Raw genomic sequence first — 21,647 nt, forward strand, 5'->3', positions numbered from 1 at the left:
AAGCCAGTGGCTCACGCCTGTAATCCTAGCTACTCAGGAGGCTGAAATCTGAGGATTGCGGTTCAAAGCCAGCCCAGGCAGAAAAATCCATGAGACTCTTTAATTAACCACCAGAAAACCAGAAGTGGCACTGTGGCTCAAGTGGTAGAGCTCTAGCCTTGAGCTGAAGAGCAGAGGGACAGTGCCCAGACCCAGAGTTCAAGCTCCAAGACCGACAAAAAAAAAAAAAAAAAAAAAAAGGCAAGAGAAACTTAGCATTTATGCCCTAATTTTCAATTATTGGTGTATCAATAGGTCATTCTCTAAGTCTTATAAATTAATGGTGCCCATAAAGGAATAACCATGAAGAGTTTGGCCCTTGTGTTACTCAGCTTTCAGTTGCAGTGGCCCATACATGAGAGACATAATTTTAAAAGAGCAAAGATTTGTGTTGTCTCGGTACTTCAGATGTTTCTCTCCAGCTGCTACATTTCTTGTCAGTCTTTAGCAATAGAAGCATCGTGAATGCTATAGCAGAGGAAGTCTGCCCCTTTCATGGAGACCAGAAAACAGAGAGCAAGAACATCAGAGGACCAGGGTAAGATACACCTTTCATACAGGCATGCCCCAAAGACCTTCCCCCAACCTCGCCTTAACATCCACAGTCTACCACTCCCACTCATCTCTTCACCACTGGAATTCATCAATGGATCCATCCATTGATAAAAGTAGAGGTTTTATCTAATAGCATCCATCCTGGAGGGCTTAACTTCCCCAGGCCACATTCCCAAACAAGCCTACCTTCCAATATTGCTTGTACTGGGGTGAGAGACTTTGATCAATGAACCTTTTTGGTAGACACTTCATATCCAAACCATAAGAGCAATTGAAAAATGTATCTGAAGTTGCAAAGTGGAGGTAGTGGAGTTAAGAATACATATGGCTTCTAAATTGAAGAAAAGATAGCTGCCAGTGAAATGGAACAAGAGCCATGATTTTTCACTATAGGAACTTTTATATAACTTACTATTTTAAAAGACCTCCCTATGCTTTCTTGGATAGCCTAAGAATAGAAAATAAACAGGATGATATAGAAGCAAAAAAATACTTAAATTATTCCTACATAATTATTTGCTTAGAAGAGTGTGGTTGTAGAGATGTGAATATAGATATGGACAGTTTTTAAAAATAAACATAATTATAGTAATGAAGTAAATCCTCAGTAAAAACTTTAATTGTATCAAAGCCTGTATTTAGAAAACAAACGTGAATATGTAAGAAAAATATGATACCGACATCAAATACAGTGAAAACAGGGATGGAAGAACATACAAGAGAAACAAAAAAATCACATAGTAAATTTTAGATGCATTAAAAACAATATATACATTTTTCTAATTTGGGGAGGGGAAGGGAAATAACAAAATGCTGAAACAAGGATACAGGATGACCTGTTGTAACAATGAGATGTACAAGACACTATGTAGAAAACGAACTTCACACCTTGGGGAAGGGGGGAGTCCGGGAGGTGGGGAAGGAAGGGATGGTAGGGGAAAAGCAAGGGAGGATGTAACAATGCTGGATAGGAAATATACTCATTACCTTACTCATGTAACTGTGACCCCTCTTATACTATTTTTACAATTAAAAAATTTTTTTAAAGAAAAATATGGTATCTTGTTATTCACCTCACTTCTAGTTTATCTTCCTCCTGATTATATAATCATACCAACATATTATCATACAAATATGATTTTTAAAGCTCTATTGATCTTAGATCTTCAGACTACTTGTCTGAATAGACTGGTCTCTGAACTAGTTTTCCCTTGTGTTAGTTAGATTGAGCTCCCATAACTGAATTCCACCGACTGGGTGGTGACCAACAGAAATGAATTAGATCACAATGCTAAAGGATGGTATCGGAGTGACAGTATGGTCGGGTTCTGATAAATGGACTGTTCTTAATTTTTGGATGGCTACTCTGTCACTATGGTATGAGAAGGGAGGCAAAGAAAAGGAGAAGCAAGAAGAGGAGAAAGAGGAAGGGGAGGAAGAGGAAGGGGACAGAGGGAGATGGAGAGAGCCTGAGCAAGCAAGCTCTGGTGTCTCATAAGACACTCTACCGGTGGAGGCCTATACTTATGACCTCATTTAACTTTAATTACTTCCCTAAAAGCCCCTATTGCTAAATACAAGCTGAGGCCTATGGGATCAACATTACTGATTTTGAGGAAACACAGACATTCAGTCCATAACAGCCCCCATTGAATTAATGCATTATTGGACTAAATTGAATAGGAGACAAACTATTTTAACATTGAGAAGGCGTGGGGTTAATGTTGAGCTACAGTTCACTATTAAAGCCTATGACCAAAAAATGGAAACCTGGCTCTGATCAACCCCATATTCTAGAATTTTTAGGCTCTTCAAATTCTAGAGTCTGTGTTTGATAACACCATCCTTAACAACATTTTTTGTAGCTTCTTCTTTGTCTGGAGGGTTAATAAGGATGTTGAAGTCATCCAGCTAAAGTCAACCAGCCTTCTGTTTTCTATAAATTCTCCAAATTAAACACTCAGATGTCTTTTATTAGTATTTCATTTGACCATCACATCTTTGTTACATGGGAAGAGTAGATAGGGAGAGAGGGAAGGAGATCAGCACAGCCCTATTATGTAGTGTTGTGGTGCCTCCTTCCTCTCTAAGCAGAGTGGGAAGGACCTGCAGTAGAGGCTGCATGTTGGATGTGAGCCCAGCTCTGCTTCTGGCATACCCAGATTAGGACACAGGCAGGCCTGTCTTTGATCAGATTCGTCTTAATGGAGTAATTAAAGAAGCATTCTATCACTGAGAACCTCTGTGAGATTAGTTCGCATTTGTGAGCCTCATTTCAGCACCATGTCCATCACACTAGACTGACAGGAGGAAGTAGGCAACAACTGTGGCTTTGCAGCAGACCTGGATTGAATGTAGCTCGCAATTCACTAGTACTATGACCTTGAACGAGCTGTTTTGCATCTCTGAGCCTGCTCCTCTATAAACTAGATGTAGCAAGCGCGTTATAGGTTGTTATGAAGATTAAAGTAGTTCGAACAATTTGTCCTGAATCCTATGTCGCGGCAGTGTATCTGAGGGTGTATTTTGAATGGACTCAGAATGGCCTTCCTTCATGTTCCCAAGCCTGGTCTGATCAGGCTTGGCCACCCATGTCCTCACAAGGATTTTAGACCAGCAAGGACACGAGAAGCACACGCATTCTCTTGGGAATTCAGCTCAAACCTGACCCAGCATCACTGCAGTCTTGTTCTTTTGTCAAAGCAAACCTCTTGCCTCCTCCTTATGCCTCCCATTCAGGAGGTGGAGAAATAGGTGCCAGTGTATGAGTGAGGACCTATAGTCGTACTGCACCAAGACCTTTGAGCACTAAGGATGTTTTTGTTTGCTTTGTTCTTTTGTGATTATCCCAGAGGAATTTGTTCTAGAGGTATGAGATGATGATGATGATGATGATGATGGAGATGATGGAGAAGATTAACCGTTCTTATGGTCTATGTTTGTTTTCATTTTTACTTTCATTATGCTTTTATTCATTCAACATTCACACAGGGGTTTGTTTATATGGCACATGCTTAGTACATTTGTGCCTTTGTGTCTTACATGCACTTATTTCCTGAAAGGTGTGGATGAGTGATAGATTTTTTTCCCTGCATTTAAGACAGAGCAGACACAAAGTACATTGTGATCCTCTCCCTCCATATTTCTCTTGACAGGCTAAAAAATCTAAGCTGATAGAAAGAGCAGGCCTTGATAACCAGAATGATCCAGAATGCCAGAGACATCTTGTTTCTTGTTGATGGCCTGTACACATACATCTGTTTATTCCCTCTGTGAGGTTTTGTTGTCAGAAACCCTGATACCCAGCAGCATTCATCCAGGCAGATCTTACTAAGAATGCCTGCAAGCCTCCCCTTCCTAGCTTTTAAGCAAGAGCATCTACACATCTGGAGAGTGCGACATTATAAATAGCTTGATGAGATGCCCAGGAAATGAAACTGTATTTTTGGCATGGGATTAGGGCACTTTGTCATGACCCATCCCTGGAAATAGAAATGGGCTGACTGAGTCTCAGGGAGCATTGGATAGATGACATCTCATGGTGATTTTTATGTAGTCCCCGTAATAGAAGTTGCTTGAATAAAAGGCATTGTTCAAACAGAAGTGTACTCTTTATCTGACTTATGTAACCATAATCCCTCTGTACATCACCTTTACAATTAACAATAAATAAATCTTTTTAAAAAGAAGAAATATCCCTTTGTTTCTATAAGGTGGTATCTTTGGCTATCTTTTTTTTTCTTTACTGTATATTCTCATTCTCTTGTTGCTATTTAGCCTAGTGGTGAGTTTTTACTTTCTTCCTCTGATATTAGCTATATTTATTTAATACTGAGCTGAGTATACCTCACCATATATAAAATTCAAGTCCCTTGGACTCCAAAGACTACCTGCAGCCTCTACGCTGTTTCCGCAAATCAGGGGCACGTTAATACCATACAATAAATTACAATATACTTTCTGTATACATAATATGTGGCAGGCACTATTTAAGTGCTTCAGAGAAACCATTTCTGATCCTTCCACAAAACATAAATTCAGAATTATCTTCAGGATATGAGAAGCATGTTTAGAAAGACTCAGTGATAAGCCTAAGGCCCACTATGTTGTGAATGCCAGAGCTGGCCTTCATTCCCGATCTGCTTGAGTCCAAATGCCAAGCTTGTTTTATCCTATCACTTGGTGTCAGTCCAAAAGGAAAAAGGAAAAAAAAAAGATTGAGGCTTCGAGATGTGAGCTATCCTGCTAAGAATTATAGTGTGCTAGACTGCTTCGGCATTTCTGGCTCCATATAAAGGAAATCTAATTGAAGGAAAGACTGTTTTAGTCCCAACTTGAGAATGTCAGGAGTGAAGCTGGGACTTGAACCAGTTTTCTGACACTCAAAGGACATAGGAGCTTTGATACACAATGACAGACAAGACAGCTCTCCCATTCATTCAACAGATAATTACTGAGTGCCTGCCTCATGCCAGAAACTATTCCAAAGTTTAGGTTTCTTTTTGAAATAAGAAAGACCTCAACCCTTGTGTGGGGTGCAGGTAAGTGAGAAGAAATAGAAAATAAATGGTAGATAAAATAGGTGACTTACATAGTATGCTGGGTGACACTCTATGAAGGAAGAAACAGTACACTGAGGCATGCGTCTTGGAAGCATGTGGGGGTGGATCACTGCATTTTGAAATAGAAAGTCAAAATAGGCATTCGTGAGCGAGGGCAAGGGAAGTAAGGGATTAGCTATGTCAGCAGAAGAGCACTCTAGACAAAATAAGAAGTGCACATAGTTGGATATTTTACCAACAACAAGGAGACAGTTGTGATGACGCAGGATGTAGTAGAGAAAGCATAAGAAAAATGCCATCTAAGATACTGGGTAGCCAGTATCTTTAATTATACCAATTTAAAGATTTTCAGTGAAGATAAGGGAAGGAAGAAATGCCCCGTTAGGTGTGTGGTGTGGGCAATTGCAAAGAATCTAGGTGTGTCATAACAGCATTTCCAATAAGGATTGTGTAGTGCTGGCAGTAATAGAATTGAAGTTTGATATGTCAGAAAGTAGATCCTTGAGTTTTCTCCAATAGATTGCATGTGGAACATAAAAGAAAGAGCGAATTCTATAGAGAATTCAAGATTTGAGCTTCATCAATAAGAAGTTGTTTCTATCAAAGGAGAGTTTTTGTCAGATGAGATGTTGAATATAACAGATGGAACACTGTTGGCGGGAAAAACAGGAAGACTGTCTTGGACATGTTGAGTATGAGGTGTTATTTTCTGGATATGTAAATGGAACTGTGAAGTTGTCAGTGTATATAGGATTCTATAATTTGGGGAGAAGACTGTGGTAGAGGTATAATTTGGCATTCATCAGCCTATATCATGGTAAGAAAAATAAGCCATGAGACACGGTGGAGAGCACTGATGTGTGTGTGAAATGGAAATAAAGTAATAGGTGGTAAAGACATTTATTTTGGATTTTTTTAAGATAATGGAAATCTGACTTTAATTTCAGTGCGAAAGGATGTTTTAAGCCATTAGTGTTTATTAGCAATGAGTGGCCTGTTTGGAAGGACTTGATTGCTAAGAGCTGTATATTTTCAAAGGAAACTCTCAAAGCTAGATTATTGTTTTCCTAATTTGGTATAATGAAAAAGAGACAGGAAGGAAAAGAGAGAACTAGTTATTTTCAAATAGGGGACTGATATTTAGTCTTTATCCAAGTGAAGTCAATTACACACACACACACACACACACACACACACACACACACACTTACCTTTATATGTGTGTGTGTGTTCAACATAGTTCAGATCTATCCACTATCCACTATTTTAGATATATTAAAGTAGATGGTATTATTGGATTAGATATTAACTGGAGCCAATTCATTACTCAAATTTTGTAGTTCTCAGACTATAGGAATGATCAAGATTATCGCTAAAATCTCATATGAGCAAATTAAAGGAAAACTTGATCTCAGACCAAATTTCTCTTTTTTTCTATAATGATACTATCATGGTGATAGCTTTGAACAGTGCACCTCAAACTTACAGTCTGAGGATACTGTTAGATTCTTCAAAGTTACTGAGAACCTCAACAAGATTTTTTTTTTTGTTTCATATGGATCATGCCATGTAAATAAATGCCTAATAAGGGTTTCAAATGGTGAACTGAAGTCTGAAAAATAAAATACGGAAGTCCAAGCTCACTGGGAAAAAAATCTCAAGAGCCAGTGGTGTGACTTGGTAAAAGCAGCTTTAGATTTTTTTCATTTCACTTCAGATTTCCATTTTTGTAATAAACGCATTTAGGACACTGTCTTTTGGAGGAAATATGAAATATCAGGCCAGTGCAGAAGAATGGAAAGTAAATGGTATATAGCAGACTTGTATAGAATGGTTGGAATAAACTAATGATGCTTAGTTGAAGAAGTCATCAAGGGACTTTCTTCCTATTGCTGCCACCTAGAAACTGTGAGCACTGCAAGGCGAGAGAAGAGAATCACAGTTCTGGAAACACGAAATGATTCAGGTGATACTACACAGCTGTTAGAGATGAAAGATGTGAATCACACATTTGTTTATCTTGTATTTCCGTGAGAGGGAGCACATTGGTTTTTTAACTTTCAAACTTTCAGTGAGATGCCTTCTCTTCGAGAGGCAATCAGATATTTTGGTCCAAATCCAAGGATGAATATTTAAAGTGAATCTGGACCTAGGGGCCATTGGCTCATATCTGTAATCCTAGCTACTCAGGAAGCTGAGATCTATGCATCACAGTTCATCACCACAGCCTGGGCAAGAAAGTCTATAAGACTTATATCTCCAATTTTCCACCCAAAAACTAGAAGTATACTTTTGGCTCAAAGTGGTAGAACACTACCCAGAGCAAAAAGCTTGAGGACACTGCCCAAGCCCCATGACCAGCACCAAACAAAAAACAAACTAAAAAAAAAAAACAAAAACAAGTGATCCTGGAAATAAAATACAACAGGCGGTGAGATGCCTTTTCATAATTTTCTATTCACCTCTTTCCAAGAAGCAGTTAAGTTTCAGAATAAGTGTTATTAGTATTTAAATCATAATTGTGTCAAGTATTTTGTGGACTAGCCCATTTCTTTCTGATACTGAGACCCTTTTGCCAATGAATGAACATTCAAAGCAGCTGCTAAAGTCAACACTGGTAGTTTGTTGTAAGTGAATGTGTGGTTTTTCCTCTTCCTTCTCCCCTCATCTTTGTCTTTCGCAATCTTGAGTAAGATAACACAGTGGTACTAAGAAAGGTGATAGGGAACTTCTTAATGATAATAAAAATGTAAAATAAAAACTAAAAATGAAGGAAAGGATGCACTGTAATAGTCAAGGAGAGCAGTTTTCACAGCTTGCACTGATTGGCTTATAATGAGATACTGAAAATTTGCATGCCACTTTCCGACATTTGGCCATAAAACTCACTGTTCTGTCAATGGATATAAACAATCTAAGCATTCGCTACTTTTTCAAAATCAACCAACTAGGCCCACCTAAAGTCATCTAGTTCACAGATGGTGCAGCAGTAAGGACCTTAAAATTGCCATGTTCTCTTACAAATCAAGGCCCAGCAAATTAAAAGGCAAATAGGCAAGTTAATTGGTAAATTAAAAAATAAAAATTAGCTTTAAAAAAATAAATAAAAATTAACTTTAAAGGCACCGTATGATATGTTTCTTTAATGCCAGACTTCTTGAAACCATTTAATTATTTCATTACTTAGCATGAAAGCTTCAAGTTACCTTTGAGAACTTAAAGTGTAATGCTTTAGAATTATTTTTTTGGTTAGACACAAATTTGAAATGACTATAAAACAAGTTAAAATTATCATATGTGGGTATATTAAGAATCACTGGCAAAGAAAAAATTTACCATTTCCTGTTTTGCATAATATCTCTCTGAAAAATAGAAAATAAAGGCATCTAAAATGCAATTTCATTTTTCTCTACAAGAAAGCCCAGGCCTGATTCAGCTAGGAAATGTCTAGAATTTGCTTGGTGTCACAAAACGTAGGGGTTAAGATAATAAACTGCCTCCAGCCTCTTTGAGAGCAGCAAAACAAACCAAAATTGTCTCCAGGGTTGTAAACTCAGGAATGATGTGGTAGGCGTGAACAGGGGGAAAGAAAACTGGGTAAATGTTTTTTTAATGTTTGCCTTTGGGCAAGATGGGTTTTTTTTTCTTATTAGTTTACTGTTCCTAGGAAATGTGAAATACTTTCTCTTGGCTGTGTGAGCTATTATTATTTTGTTTTAGACCCCTACTATGGAGTGGGTGCAGGGAAAATTTTAAAAAAAAAGATCTGAAAGTATATTAAAAAAGAAAAAAAAGATCACCTAGTGTAAAGTATGAATTGAAAGGCCCAGGAAAAGTGACCAGTAGAAGGAAGTGACACCTCCACACCTCTAGTTCCTACCTTCAACCCACTGATGTGCTTCAAATACACTTCTCTTTATTGTTCTAAGTTGGACATGGAAGGGAAGGTTAGCTCTTGAAGCTATCATGATATGGTATTCAGTTCCAAACTTTGGGAAATGATGATGGGAAGGAGGATGGGAAGGATGACGAAGGTTTATCTAGGTACTACAAGAAAAGAGGAGCAGATAGGATAAATGAAGATTGGCTCTAGGAAACTAGAAAGTAGAACAGATAGGAGTCAGTCATTATGGCTCTTCACAAGTAACTGTGCAACAAACAAATGACAAGGCCAAGAATCAACTAATCCATAAGAGCAAGATTTGTGTGGCATCTTGCTTAAGAAGCCATTAAGTATCTTGGCTCCAATGGCTTACCTTGTAAACCTAGATACTCAGGAGCCTGAGATCTACGCATCATGTTTTAAAGCCAGCTCTTATCTCCAAGTAACTACCAAAAAAGCTGGAAGTGGAACTGTGGCTCGAGTGGTAGAACACTAACTCTGAGCAAAAATAAAAGCTCAGGGACAGTGGTCAGGCCCTGAGTTCAAGCCCCAGGACTGGCACAAAAAGAGAGGCCAACAAGACAGACAGAAAGTGAGAGACAGAGAGATGAAACAGTGATTGTTAATGGTGCAAATTCTTATCCTCCATTTCATTTATTCCAGTTTACGTATATGCCTATTTCTCTAAGTGCATACAGGCCTGAGCTTTTGAGTTTATCACTGTCCAAGCAAGTAATCCAAAATTACTACTTGTTTAGTACATGCTCTGAAGGGAAAGTAAGGCAGCTCCTTGAGTGTTAGCCTCAGATTCACTAAGTTTATAGCAAAAGGAAAATGTATAGCAGAAGCATGCATGGTCTGGTACGGAGATTTGGCACATGTAGATAAGTTACCACCCGAAGCCCAGTTGAATGTGCTAGTCTTGGTGCAGAGTCCTCTGTCCCTGAGGAAATTAGCAAGGTAAAGAATGACCTTTCAGGAGGAAGGAAGTTTAATATATTGATGTATAAGCAACTTCATCCTCCTGCCTTTGCCTTCATAATTTACAACTTTCCGTGACTGGTTTATAGGAGTCTTCAAAAAATGTGATTAGCTTTACTTGCAAGAAACTTGCAGGAGTTTCAGGGCAATGATGTGTCAGCTCAAAACTCATTCAACTAATCTGAAGGCAAGTTTTCAGAGCAGCAAAGATCCCAGTTCATTCATGCTGACTTGTAAAACATGGAGGTAAATGCATTTCTACCTAAAAGATTTTTAAATTCTACCTTCCTAATTATGCAAAGGAACAGAAGGGATGGTGACATAAAGAAAAACAAGACTAAACATCAGCCACGAAAATGCATGCGTTTCCACCCTCTGTGTCCAAGATTTTCCGCTCCTCAAAACTAGGAAAGCAATCAGTATGTTTTCTTAACTTCATAAAGAAGTTAGAAGGAAAATCGCTGGCAGCACCAAAGACCAAGGTGCAATTGGAGGCAGCCACATTTTGTTAGGAGCCATTGTTCAGGTTTGGAGAAAGGAGATCTCCATGCGGTCAAGCCTGAAGAGAGTTTATCAGCAGAACCAAACCCCAACCCACACGAGATACAGGCAAGCGGAGCGGGGGAATTTAGGGGAGAACAGTTACATAGGGAGAGGGCAGGGAGGAGGTGTGGTTGTGGCAGATGTGGAAGTGACCTCAGAGCCTGAGAACCTCCCCCACCCAAAGCAGGCATGACTTGGGCAGATGGGGATGTGACCTCAGAGGAAGAGGAAGTGACCTCAGAGCTTAGGGGACCTCCCACTGGCCCCAGGTGTGCCAGTTACTTGGGTGACAGGTGTTCAACGGGGACTTAGACAGGGCCTCAGAGGGAGAGTAAAGGGCAAAGGGGACATTTTTCCCAGGCTCACCTAACAGCTACAAAGCACATATTTGGTTGGTTCAGAGCCACGTGGGCACTACCTACTGTAGAGAACGTTAGCCAGAAGGTGACCTGAAGTTCACTGATGCTGCAGTGAGGCAGATCTGTAAACACCGATACAATAAAAATTGTGCTGTTTCATTGACTCATTCCTGTATTCTTTGACATGCACCCAGTATCTACTGAGTACAAGGCACTCTGAGATCATAGAGTGACAATTGCTACTCCTCACCCAGCATATACCATAGTTACTAGAGCTGTATAACAAATTACTACAAGTCCTTGTGGAATAAAACAGTTATAATGTTTACTAACATGGGTCAGGAATCAGTGAGCACATACAAACAGCCATGTCTCTGCTTCATGGCATCTGAGACCTTAGATAAAATCTGAAGGTAGAATTATTAGGTAGAAATTACCTGATAACTGGAATTATCTGAAACTCTGTCCTCTTTTATCTAATGGTTGCTAGTGCTTTTCATAAGACCTTAGCTGGTAGCTGGGCCAGAATCCCTCCATATGGTTTCCTCATGTGGCCTGGGCTTCCTCACAGTATGGCAGTTGAGTTTAAGAGTAAATGGAGCCAAGAAAAAGTTGTGATATTTTTGTAAACTTGCCTGAGAAGTCACATAGCTTCAATTTCACTGTGCTCCATTGGTCAGGATGTTCACATTCCCTGCCAAAATTCAAGGAATACATCAGCTCCAAATATTAGTGGAAGTAATACCAATCACATTGAATGAAAAGTATATGTGTGGGGGGGTGTGGGGGTGAATAATTTATGTACACAGTATGTTCGCATACTTACATATGTATATATATATATATGTGTATATATATATATATATATATATACATACATACATATATACAGGAATCTTTGGAAAAGACAATCTGTCATACTTGATAAGAATGAAAAAAGTATTAAGGCAAACTAAAAATTGATGATTATTGTTTGTAATTATTTTGTGAATGAAATTAATTGAATTAATAGAATTAAAAATAATTAATTGAAAATATTTAAGCAATAATACCTGAGCACTCTGCTTTGAAACTTTGATTTACTGTATATTCTTCTCCCCCCACTGGTTTTCTATTATTTTCTCACCATCTGTATCACTGTTATCTTATTTTTTCTTAAAATTGGACTCTTTTTATTAAAATTTGTTTTAAAAACAAACTATATCCTACTATAGAAAAATACATTTTATTCCACTATTTATTTTCTATAAATGAAGATAATCTTAAATATAATGAACAAAACAGTAATTGGTGCCAATTATATTTCTTCCTACTGAATTGTATGAACCTAAAACAAGCTTTATTTTGCCAAAAAAAAAAAAGACAAATCTTAGCATTTGGAAGACACTAAATCATAATTCGTCAAGTTCTGGCTTTCACTTTGCCTCAATAAAAAAAAAAAAGTGATGCCTCGAGCCTGGAGTGATGGCTTCTGCCTGTAATACTGGGACTTGGGAGATTGAGGCAGGAGTATCGTGTGTTCAAGGCCAGCCTGGGCCACATAGTTGTGTTCTGGGTCATCTTATACTTCATAATAAGGACCTGTCTCCAAAAAAGGGGGTCAGGGAGAGAAGGGAAAGGAAAGGAACAGAAGGGAACACAAGGGAAGAAGGGAAGAATCTGATGGCCGGTAAAGGACTTTGATATTTAAGGCCCAGTCTTTGTATTACTCAAGATCTTTAAAGAACTACGAACATTTTGGCTCCACTTTTTGCCTCCACTAACCCAGAAGGATAAAACTTACTGACATTGAAGCTTTCATCTCTCTGGAATCCAGTTCCTGAGATCTTGAGGGAGACCAACATCTGGCACAGGCCTATGCTTATGAATAAATGTATCTACCATCTACTATTTCTCCAAAGAGGAGCTTTTTATTTCGCTTGGGGGTCCCCCACTTTTGAACACTCCCGTAAGAGATCCAGTGAGTGGTAAAAGTCCTTACCACTTGCATGATCTTATTACCATTCCTCACAGGTATGTGGAATTGACTTCTTACTTTCCGTTGTGGCATAACTAATGTTCCTGGGCTTTGCAGGGCCATCTTACCTCCAGGGCGCCCTGGGAGACTTGACTTCTTAGTATGCTGGTAACTACATCTTATAACATTCAGTTCTGAAATAATTATTTGCACCTGCTGGGACAAATGGTGTTCTAGGTCCTAGGGGTGTCGAAGACAAGAGATGGGCACCTTCTTGGAATACAAAAATAGGCACATGGGGACTGCTATTTTACCCTTAAAACCTAATAACTCACTTTGTAATTCCTTAATCTTGTTGTTTTGCTCTTTAGTAGAAAACAGTGCTTCCTAAGGATTTTTTCCCAGTAGTGATAACTCAAAAATTGATCTAATTTCTATGACTTTCCCCTCCTGCACCTTTTCTTTGTGTTTTTAGCAACACTGAAGAGCTTTGCAGAGGTGAGGAGGAAGAGGACAAGAGCCAGAGATTTATCTTCAAGGAATCCACACTATAGCCTTTCTACACTCTAGGACATTAGGTGGTACTGCTTCTCCAGGCCCAAGGCTGGCATTAACAGACCTTCTTTTTTCTTTATTTATAGTCAGCTACGGTGAAGCTGTCAAAGCCAGTGGCTCTGTGGACCCAGCAGGATGTCTGCAAATGGTTGAAGAAACATTGTCCAAATCAGTATCAGATCTACAGCGAGTCATTCAAACAACATGACATAACGGGTAAAGTATGCAGTATCTAAGATACTGTCCCCCACTCCCGCCCCAGCATAGTGACCTTTCCCACACCCTCACAGTAAAATAGCATCTTCCTGCTGTAATTTTCTGGCATGGGTTTACTTGAAGGGCGATGATACTCTCCAGATCCACACAAACTGTGATACTTAACAACCATTAAATGGTTCATAGAGGAAACTGGATTTTGAGTATGCAACATTAACTGATATCTGGGGGCTGGGGGAGTGGGGGAGTCCTAGAGGAAACAAGAGCAGGCAAATACTAGGCCAAAATAATTAAACTCTTAAAAACCAACTTGGTAACAGGATTTATATAGGACGATATTCTACACAGGAAAATCTTTTTTTTTCTTATTGAGCTAAAGCATAATGACTTTTTAATTGGTAAGTGATGCAGGTGTATCCAGTGATGTTGAAAACTGTAGTAGATAATTTCTCTGCCATTCCTGTCCTTCCATCTACTTCCCTGAAGAAAACCCTCTTACGTCCATACTCAGAGATGGTTCAAGGTTTTGAAGTAAAACATAATAGCTCAGGGCTCCAGGATGAATACCTTGAAGGCACAAATTAAGACTCCATTTAGAAGCTGGGCACTGGTGGCTCTCGTCTGTATTCCTAGATACTCAGGAAGTTAAAATCTGAGGATCACAATTCAAAGCCTACACAGAGCTGAGAAGTCTGTGAGATTCTTGTCTCCCTTTAACTTAGCAAAAAGCCAGAAGTAGAGGTGTGGTTCAAGTGGTAGAGTCCCAGCTCTGAACAGAAAAAGCCAAAGGAGAGCATGAGGCCCTGACTTCAAGCCTCGGGAAGGGCACAAGGAAATAGAAGATTCCATTTAGATCAAGGATATTTGTGTAATTTATGTGGAGATCAAGAAGCAGAAAATAGTATAGAATATAGGGCAGCAAAGCTACTTCAGATCAAATCTCTTAGCCAGGGGATAGGATGGGTGGTAAAGCAAATGTGCCCACACCTCATGCATTAAGAGTGCTGTAGTAAGCGTATGTCTGAGAGCCTTCCTGTGTGAGCCCCTCTCACCTGCTTGGCAAAGGCCGCAATGGAAGATAGGACTGAGAAAGAGTACTTTCTGGACTCTAAAGAGGAAGCAATGTTGAGAGTCCTGAATCCCTTCCAGATCTTTTCTTTGGGCTGAGAGAAAACTGTTGTTTGGGAAAGTGAGTAAGTCACTCCTCTTACTTTGAAAGGAATGCATTAAGCATAAACGTGTCTGTTTGGCAGTTCCTCTGCCGCTTGCAGTCAGGGCTTGATCCTTCACCTCCCTAGAGCAGAACTTAGTTGCAGATTTTCAGAGTATGTTCATTGGAGCCCATGGCCACCAAAGGGACCAGGATGTATTTTCGGTTGAGGTGGGCGTGCCACACAAACTAGTTCAATTTAAGTCTGTTTTACATATCCCATATACAAAAAAACTGTACTTGGAAAGTGGGTTTTAGCACTAGATGTTTAAAAAAGAAATTCTTAACTAGATTATTTTAGGTTCTGCTGTCCACGTTGATGTAAAAATAGGCAAAGAACACACCCAGGTGTAGCTCCAGCTGAGTTAACAAGACAGTGAAATTCTCTCAAGGTAAAAATCATCCTTTATTGTATTTCTACTCTCTACTACAGTTAATGGTCCTTCAGATGAAATTCCTCAAATCCTGAAGGCATTGAGGGTGTTTAACCTAGACTACAAGGGTCAAGATTTTATTTTTTATACCCGCCCCCCCGTCTCCAGTATGTGAGACAAGCCCTTGTTCCACCAAAAGAGAGCAGTGAGTCAGTAACCGTTCACCTGAAGACAGCTGTCCTCATCAGATCAAACTGGCTTCTTATGTCCCCTGATGCCTGAGTGGTAGTAATGATAGAGAATCCTCTCAGCCTCTCTGAAAGCAGCAGTTTCCTTTATGAGGAGTGAGAACAATGCCATGCCCACTGAGGGAAAGGTGAGTTTTACAACGGCTGGGACAGGATAAGCAGTACACCCCCTCAGAACCAAGATCTTCAGTGCTGCTGAAGGGCACCATTTCCCAGGTCCTCTAAGTAAGAAAACGAGTGTAAGAATGAGGTATGTCACAAGCAGTTATCATACTGGTTTGGGTAGCACGATTAATCTCCACAAAACAGCTCTAGTATTGGTTAATCAGAACCATCTTTGGATCTTGGACAAACTGACTGACCTAGACAAGTTATTTTACCTTACTTTCTTACGTCCAAAATGAAGATAATAGTCACACTCAGAGTTTCATGAAGATTAAATATTATAGGCCGGCTATTAAAGCAACAAAATTATAGACAATTTTTTTGTCGGTCGTGGGGCCTGAACTCCAGGCCTGGGCACAGTCCCTCAGTTCTTCAGCTCAAGGCTAGCGTTCTACCACTTGTGCCACAGCGCCACTTCCAGCTTTTTCTTTTTGCTTATGTGGTACTGAGGAATCAAACCCAGGGCCTCAGGCATGCAAGGCAAGCACTCTACCACTGAACCACCTTCCCAGCCCCTAAAGTTCGTTTTTCGACATAGCGTCTTGTACATCTCATTGTTGCAATGGGTCAGCCTGTATCCCTATTTAAACAATCTGTTTTTTCCACATTTTTTGACATTAAAATCCTGAGAAAACCTCTATTTTTGTTCACTGATCTCTCTGCCTTTTTCAGGGTAGGTATTAATTAATCAAATGATACCCCCAACTCCAAAATGGCCAGAAAACAACTTCATAGATTTGAACCAGTGTATCGCTACTAGCCCTATGATGTGGGAAGCTATGGGAATTCCCAGATCTATAGAGGCTATCATAGAAGCAGAGTTAAGATACTTGTAAAAACTTAACATGTAATGACAAAACCAACCTCAACAGACTGTGCAAACAGCACAGTGACTTAGGGAGATGCCAGAAGAGGAGGATACGAGGGGCAAGTCTAGAGCTGCAGCATTGATCCACAATCTTGCCCAAGCTGTTTAGTTCACTTCAGCTTGCTGTCCTGTGTAAAGGAAATGATTATAGACACACACCCCCCCCCCCGCCCCCGCCCGGCCAGGGTATCTGTGAAAGGAGCCCAAGTCACTGGAAGCATATCATGATTGGGAATTGCTGCTGTTATCCTAAGTCCTGTCCTGGGTTTTGTGTAAACAAAATCACTGGCATGCGCATTGTTGAATTCATCTAGCTCTATCATCCTGCAAAATTGGGAAAGGAGTACCTCGAGGCAGAAACAAAACAAGCTAGGCTGGTGATACCCTGTCCCAATCTGCAAGACTGCAAACAAGCGTTTTCTCTGGTCTCTTATTTCTACCTAGATTCTCCTGAGAGCTGTTTATTTATTCAACTTATTTACTTATTTAATTTTCCTAAAACATAGCTTCAATAGTGTGCTCATTGAGGAAGCATGGAATGCCAGTGTAACCTATTTTAAAAAATCCTGTGATTTAGAAGTACTTGGTGCAGTGGTGGTAAATAAAAACAATGTATCTTAAATGGAGAGGAAAACAAGAAAAAAATTAAAAAGATGGGGGGCTTTCTGATTATAGGTCTGAGTCAAGTCTCTCCAGCTGTTCTTTACCCCGACCTTTAAGACACCTCTAACTGCATGTCACAAGTTGGTTATTCGAAGAGAAATGGGAATGTTTATTTTAAAAGTTGTTGGGAAGATTAAATGTGATGATATATGTGAAGGGCCTAGTTTAATATCTGACACGTAGTAGACATTCATCCATTTAGCAAGTATTTATGGAGCAATCTACCGTGTACCAGACTAAGAGAATAAGCGAATACGATAGTGATCCATGTCTGGAACAAAAGTATGTTTTCATGGGGACCTGTGCACTGCCATCTATTTCATGCCATTTTCTATTGGCTAATCCTCATTGTAGAGAGCTACTTTCTAGTTCTGTACATTGTAAATAACAGTGCTTAGTCTCCCTTATTTATGGATTGCTTTCTGTAGATTTAGTTACTCCTGATCAAATATAGTCCGAAAATATGCCATGGAAAATTTCATAGCTTGAGAAAGACCACAGTCACATAATTTTTGTCAAGATTATAAATGTTCTCTTAGTTATCATTGCTCGCCTCTTGTTTCTAATTATCAACTCTATCATAAGGTATGTATGGATGTTAAAAAAAAAACAGCATTTCTAGAGTTCTTTACTACCCCCTGGTTTTAGGTGATTTGCAATATCCCCTAAAGGGAGTTATCAAAGAAATAGTTCTTGTCTATAAAAGTATAAGTCATGGAGCACTGACTGAAAAAAGCTGAGCTGCGCCTTGCATTTGCTTATTCATTTCAACCTTCCCAACTTTTCATGTGTCTGTTATTTGGATTTTCATTTAGCCAGTTTTAGCATCTAACCAGATCACTCATTAGTAAGCTTGAAGAAAATTGAAAACGTGTATTTATTTTTGTATTTGCACAAAGTCATGATTTTAACCTTTTATGAAAAAATGCTCTTAAGCCTTGGTAGTTTTAAAACATTTTTTTCTATTTATGTTTTCTCAAATAATTCTACTATACTAACATTTTTCTTATGCTTAAAGGACACTATATTCTAACAGATTTTCTCCCCAGTTATTTCAACAGCTAAGAACACATATACTTTCGGTTTGCGGGGAGTTTTGTCTGTTTGTTTTGGGAGCAATATTAAGGATTGAAATCAGGGCCTTGCTATCTAGACACTACCACTTGAGCCATGCCTTTGGCTCTAAAGCATGTTTTAGCCCACCAGTGTTCCAGATCTTTTTGTAAATTTCCTATTAGAATTTTTGATAATTGAATTATGTCCAGAAGGCCCTTGCTGTTTTTTTTTGTGGCAGATAACTTTTATCAAAGATTGCTTGTATTAATTCTCTTCAGAAGCATTCTTCAAAGGAAGTAAGATAGTCAGAACACTGGAGAGGCATATTAAGATACATAGATTAAAATAATCAGATTAGGCTTGGAGAAGACATAGAAATGCATCTGTTCTGTGCTTGCAAGATTCTTTCCCTAGCTTTCTGAGACTAGGCTGGGAATGCTGATGAGGAGGCTCTACTGGGACCAGGTGTAAGCTCACAGGCAGCCTTCGGATTCCCTTTTATGCACAGTTATAAATCTTTTCAGGTTGGCGGCGATTGCAGCCTCTGGCTGTGTCTCGTTCTCTTCCTATGGTGGTGCTAAGTTGCCTCAACTCCTTTGGCTTCAAATCCTCCATCTGATAAGGGCTCTTTCTCCTGCCAACTTTAAAGACTTATTTCATGGATGAAGTGCTCAGAACTTCCCAGAATATAAAATATTTTTAAAAGTTCTCTTGAATGAATGTTATAAAGGGTTTTTTTTTGTTGTTGTTAAGTCTACTTCATGGAACAACAATGGATATCTTTTAGATGTCTGCAGGAGCAGTTATCTTTTGAGGATCCTTGCAAATGGTCTGTATTGATGTGTCACATTGCCAAATGCTCTTACACAAAATAGTTAAGCACCCCCTGGTCTTTTTGTGTGCTTCAATTGTTGCCCAGTTGTACCTCTTTCCCCCTTTTAGCAGTATTCCACTGAGAGGTAGAACCCTAAAATTTGTCAGCTTTGTTTCTGCTATTGAATAAAGGGAAATCATTTTGTGGCTTTCATTTCTTTGGAATGTGGCTGAATGCATTTGCTAGCATTGCTTGGTTCAGTGCTGATTTTTCTTGAGCTTTTGGTTTTAGCCCTTTATCTTTCCCAGTTGTCTTCTTTTATTAGGGTAGAGCTCCCCACAGAGACAGTGGGGTGTGTAGTTAACAAATGTCAAAAAAGTAGAATAATTACTTTATGTGATGTACCTAGGAGAATACTTAGTGTAATCCTTTATAGCCAAATAAAATGTAGATATATTTAACTGCCACAGTGCTTCACCTGTACATATTCTTGCCTTCATTGTTCATCCCTGTGGATATTGTGTTCTATTTTCCTCTGTCTTTATATTTTGTGTCATTTCATTTCTATGTGAACTGCATACTTTATATAATATATTATGTATAGTATATCTATATAGTAATGTTCCTGGCATCAATAGGGCAAGAGTTACTTTGCCTGAGTCTATAATAGCATTTATTCATCATTGTTAACCCTTTTTGGTAGAAAGCTTACTAACTTCCTACTTACTAACCTAAAGAATATTCCTCAGCATGATAGTACTGAACTTGTTTTACTTGATGATTTTGGGATGGTAATAGGCTTCTTAGTGTTAGAAATGGTTTTAAGGGTCAATTTTAAAATTAGAAATAAACAGGATTTAGGGACAATTAGACATCAATAATCAGCTTCGTTTTCCTTCTGGCTTGAGTATAGATACTGATTTCTATACAAAACTTTTCTTAGCTTTAATTTAAAGCACAAGTCCTATCTGTGTAGCTCTCAGGATAGGAGTTAAGGGCTACATTATCATGTTAGATTGTTAGTTAAGAAATTTATTGCTCTTCATGCTGAGAGTTAACTGAAACACATCCTTAGGCCCTGTTTAGATTCCCAGGTTTAAGATCCTTACTGAAGAAAGCCATAGTGACTTCCTCCCATTACAGATTCTTTCTTCCAGGCTATAATGGAGCCATGGTGCTATCTCCAAATACTCTCTTCATCCATGTAGACTGTTGATTGGCAATCACAAAATGCTTCTACCCAAAGTCCTTCTTGATAGATGTTATTCCCTCTGGTATAACAGCATAGTACAGACTGTGAAGCATTTTATCCTCACCTCATCCATCCACTGGTTCTTCCTCTACCTTTGGGAGATGTTACCTTCTACTCTTCTGTAAGCAACGTCTTCTAAAGCTGCTTTAGCCAGACAACTCCTACATTCAATGGATATTTGGTTCATCATTTTCCTACATTCTCTGATCTTCAGTCTGGCTACACTGGCTTTATTGTGTATACCAAAACAGTTCCATTTTGGCTCTTTGAGCAACTTATTTCTATTCATTTCATTTATTCATTAAACTATAGTTTATTCATTACTTTTCCCAGGCAGAACACTATATCAAAAAATTTTCTCTACACACTCTTCTACTTCTTGAGAATGAATCACCCTGATATACATTATAGCAGGCCATAGATAAATGAATTTCAAAAACTGAAATCTTACAGGGTTCATGTTTTCTGACTACAACAAAATTAAATTAGATATCATTAGCAAGACACTGAGAAATGCCCATATAAAGTAACTACTTGGTAAAGAAAAAAATCACACAAGAAGCCAGAACGTGTTTTGAACTAGATTATAATAGAAACATTCCAACATTGCATGATACAACTACAGCAGAAGAAATATTCCATGAATACCCATATTGGAAAAATAGAGAGAGATATCAATGAATTAAATTTCCATCAGAATAAGGAGATGGAGAGAAATAACAAGTTTAACAGCTTAAACCAACGAAACAAAACATCACAAGAAGTTTACAAAGATTGTAGGAAAATGAATAGAACGGATGACAATCATGTTAAGCAAAATAAGCCAAACTCATGTTTTCTCTTATATCCAAAATCTAAATTAAAATAAGAAAGAAATAATAGTAGAAGGGAGACTATTTGAAAAGAAGAAGGGGACCTGGGGGGAGGAGGGACAGGATAAGATAATGGGAGAATATGAAAATGATAAAAGTACATCATATACATGTACGAAAATTTCACAATGAAACCCACTATTTTGTACTATTAATATGTGCTAATAAAAGAATAGGTAAGGGCTGGGAAGGTGGCTCAGTGGTAGAGCGCTTGCCCTGGGTTCGATTCCTCAGCACCACATAAGCAAAAAGATAAAAGCCAGAAGTGGCGCTGTGGCTCAAGTGATAGAGCGCTAGCCTTGAGCTGAAGAGCTGAGGGACAGCACCTAGGCCCAGAGTTCAGGCCCCACGACCAGACCCCCCCAAAAAAAAAGAAATGGTAAATTTTTAAAGCAACCCACCTTAGGTATTTTTTTCTCTGCAATAATAATCTGAAAATGCCAAAGAGGTCCTATAAAGAAAGACATCATTTGGA

At 38.8% G+C, this 21,647-nt stretch overlaps 1 protein-coding gene across 2 annotated transcripts in view; it reads left to right on the plus strand.

Annotated features, from left to right (window-relative positions):
• Samd12 (sterile alpha motif domain containing 12) overlaps nt 1–21,647 on the plus strand; it is a 385,200-nt gene that overhangs the window by 147,339 nt on the left and 216,214 nt on the right. For both annotated transcript variants that reach the window (XM_042673117.1, XM_042673116.1), the window contains exon 3: nt 13,521–13,650. In XM_042673117.1, coding sequence (XP_042529051.1) covers nt 13,521–13,650 — 130 coding nt within the window. The remainder of the gene's footprint in view (nt 1–13,520; nt 13,651–21,647) is intronic.

Source organism: Dipodomys spectabilis, unplaced genomic scaffold (genome assembly GCF_019054845.1).
Source record: "Dipodomys spectabilis isolate Male_0828 unplaced genomic scaffold, ASM1905484v1 ptg000783l, whole genome shotgun sequence".
In the NCBI taxonomy this organism is placed as follows: Eukaryota; Metazoa; Chordata; class Mammalia; order Rodentia; family Heteromyidae; genus Dipodomys; species Dipodomys spectabilis.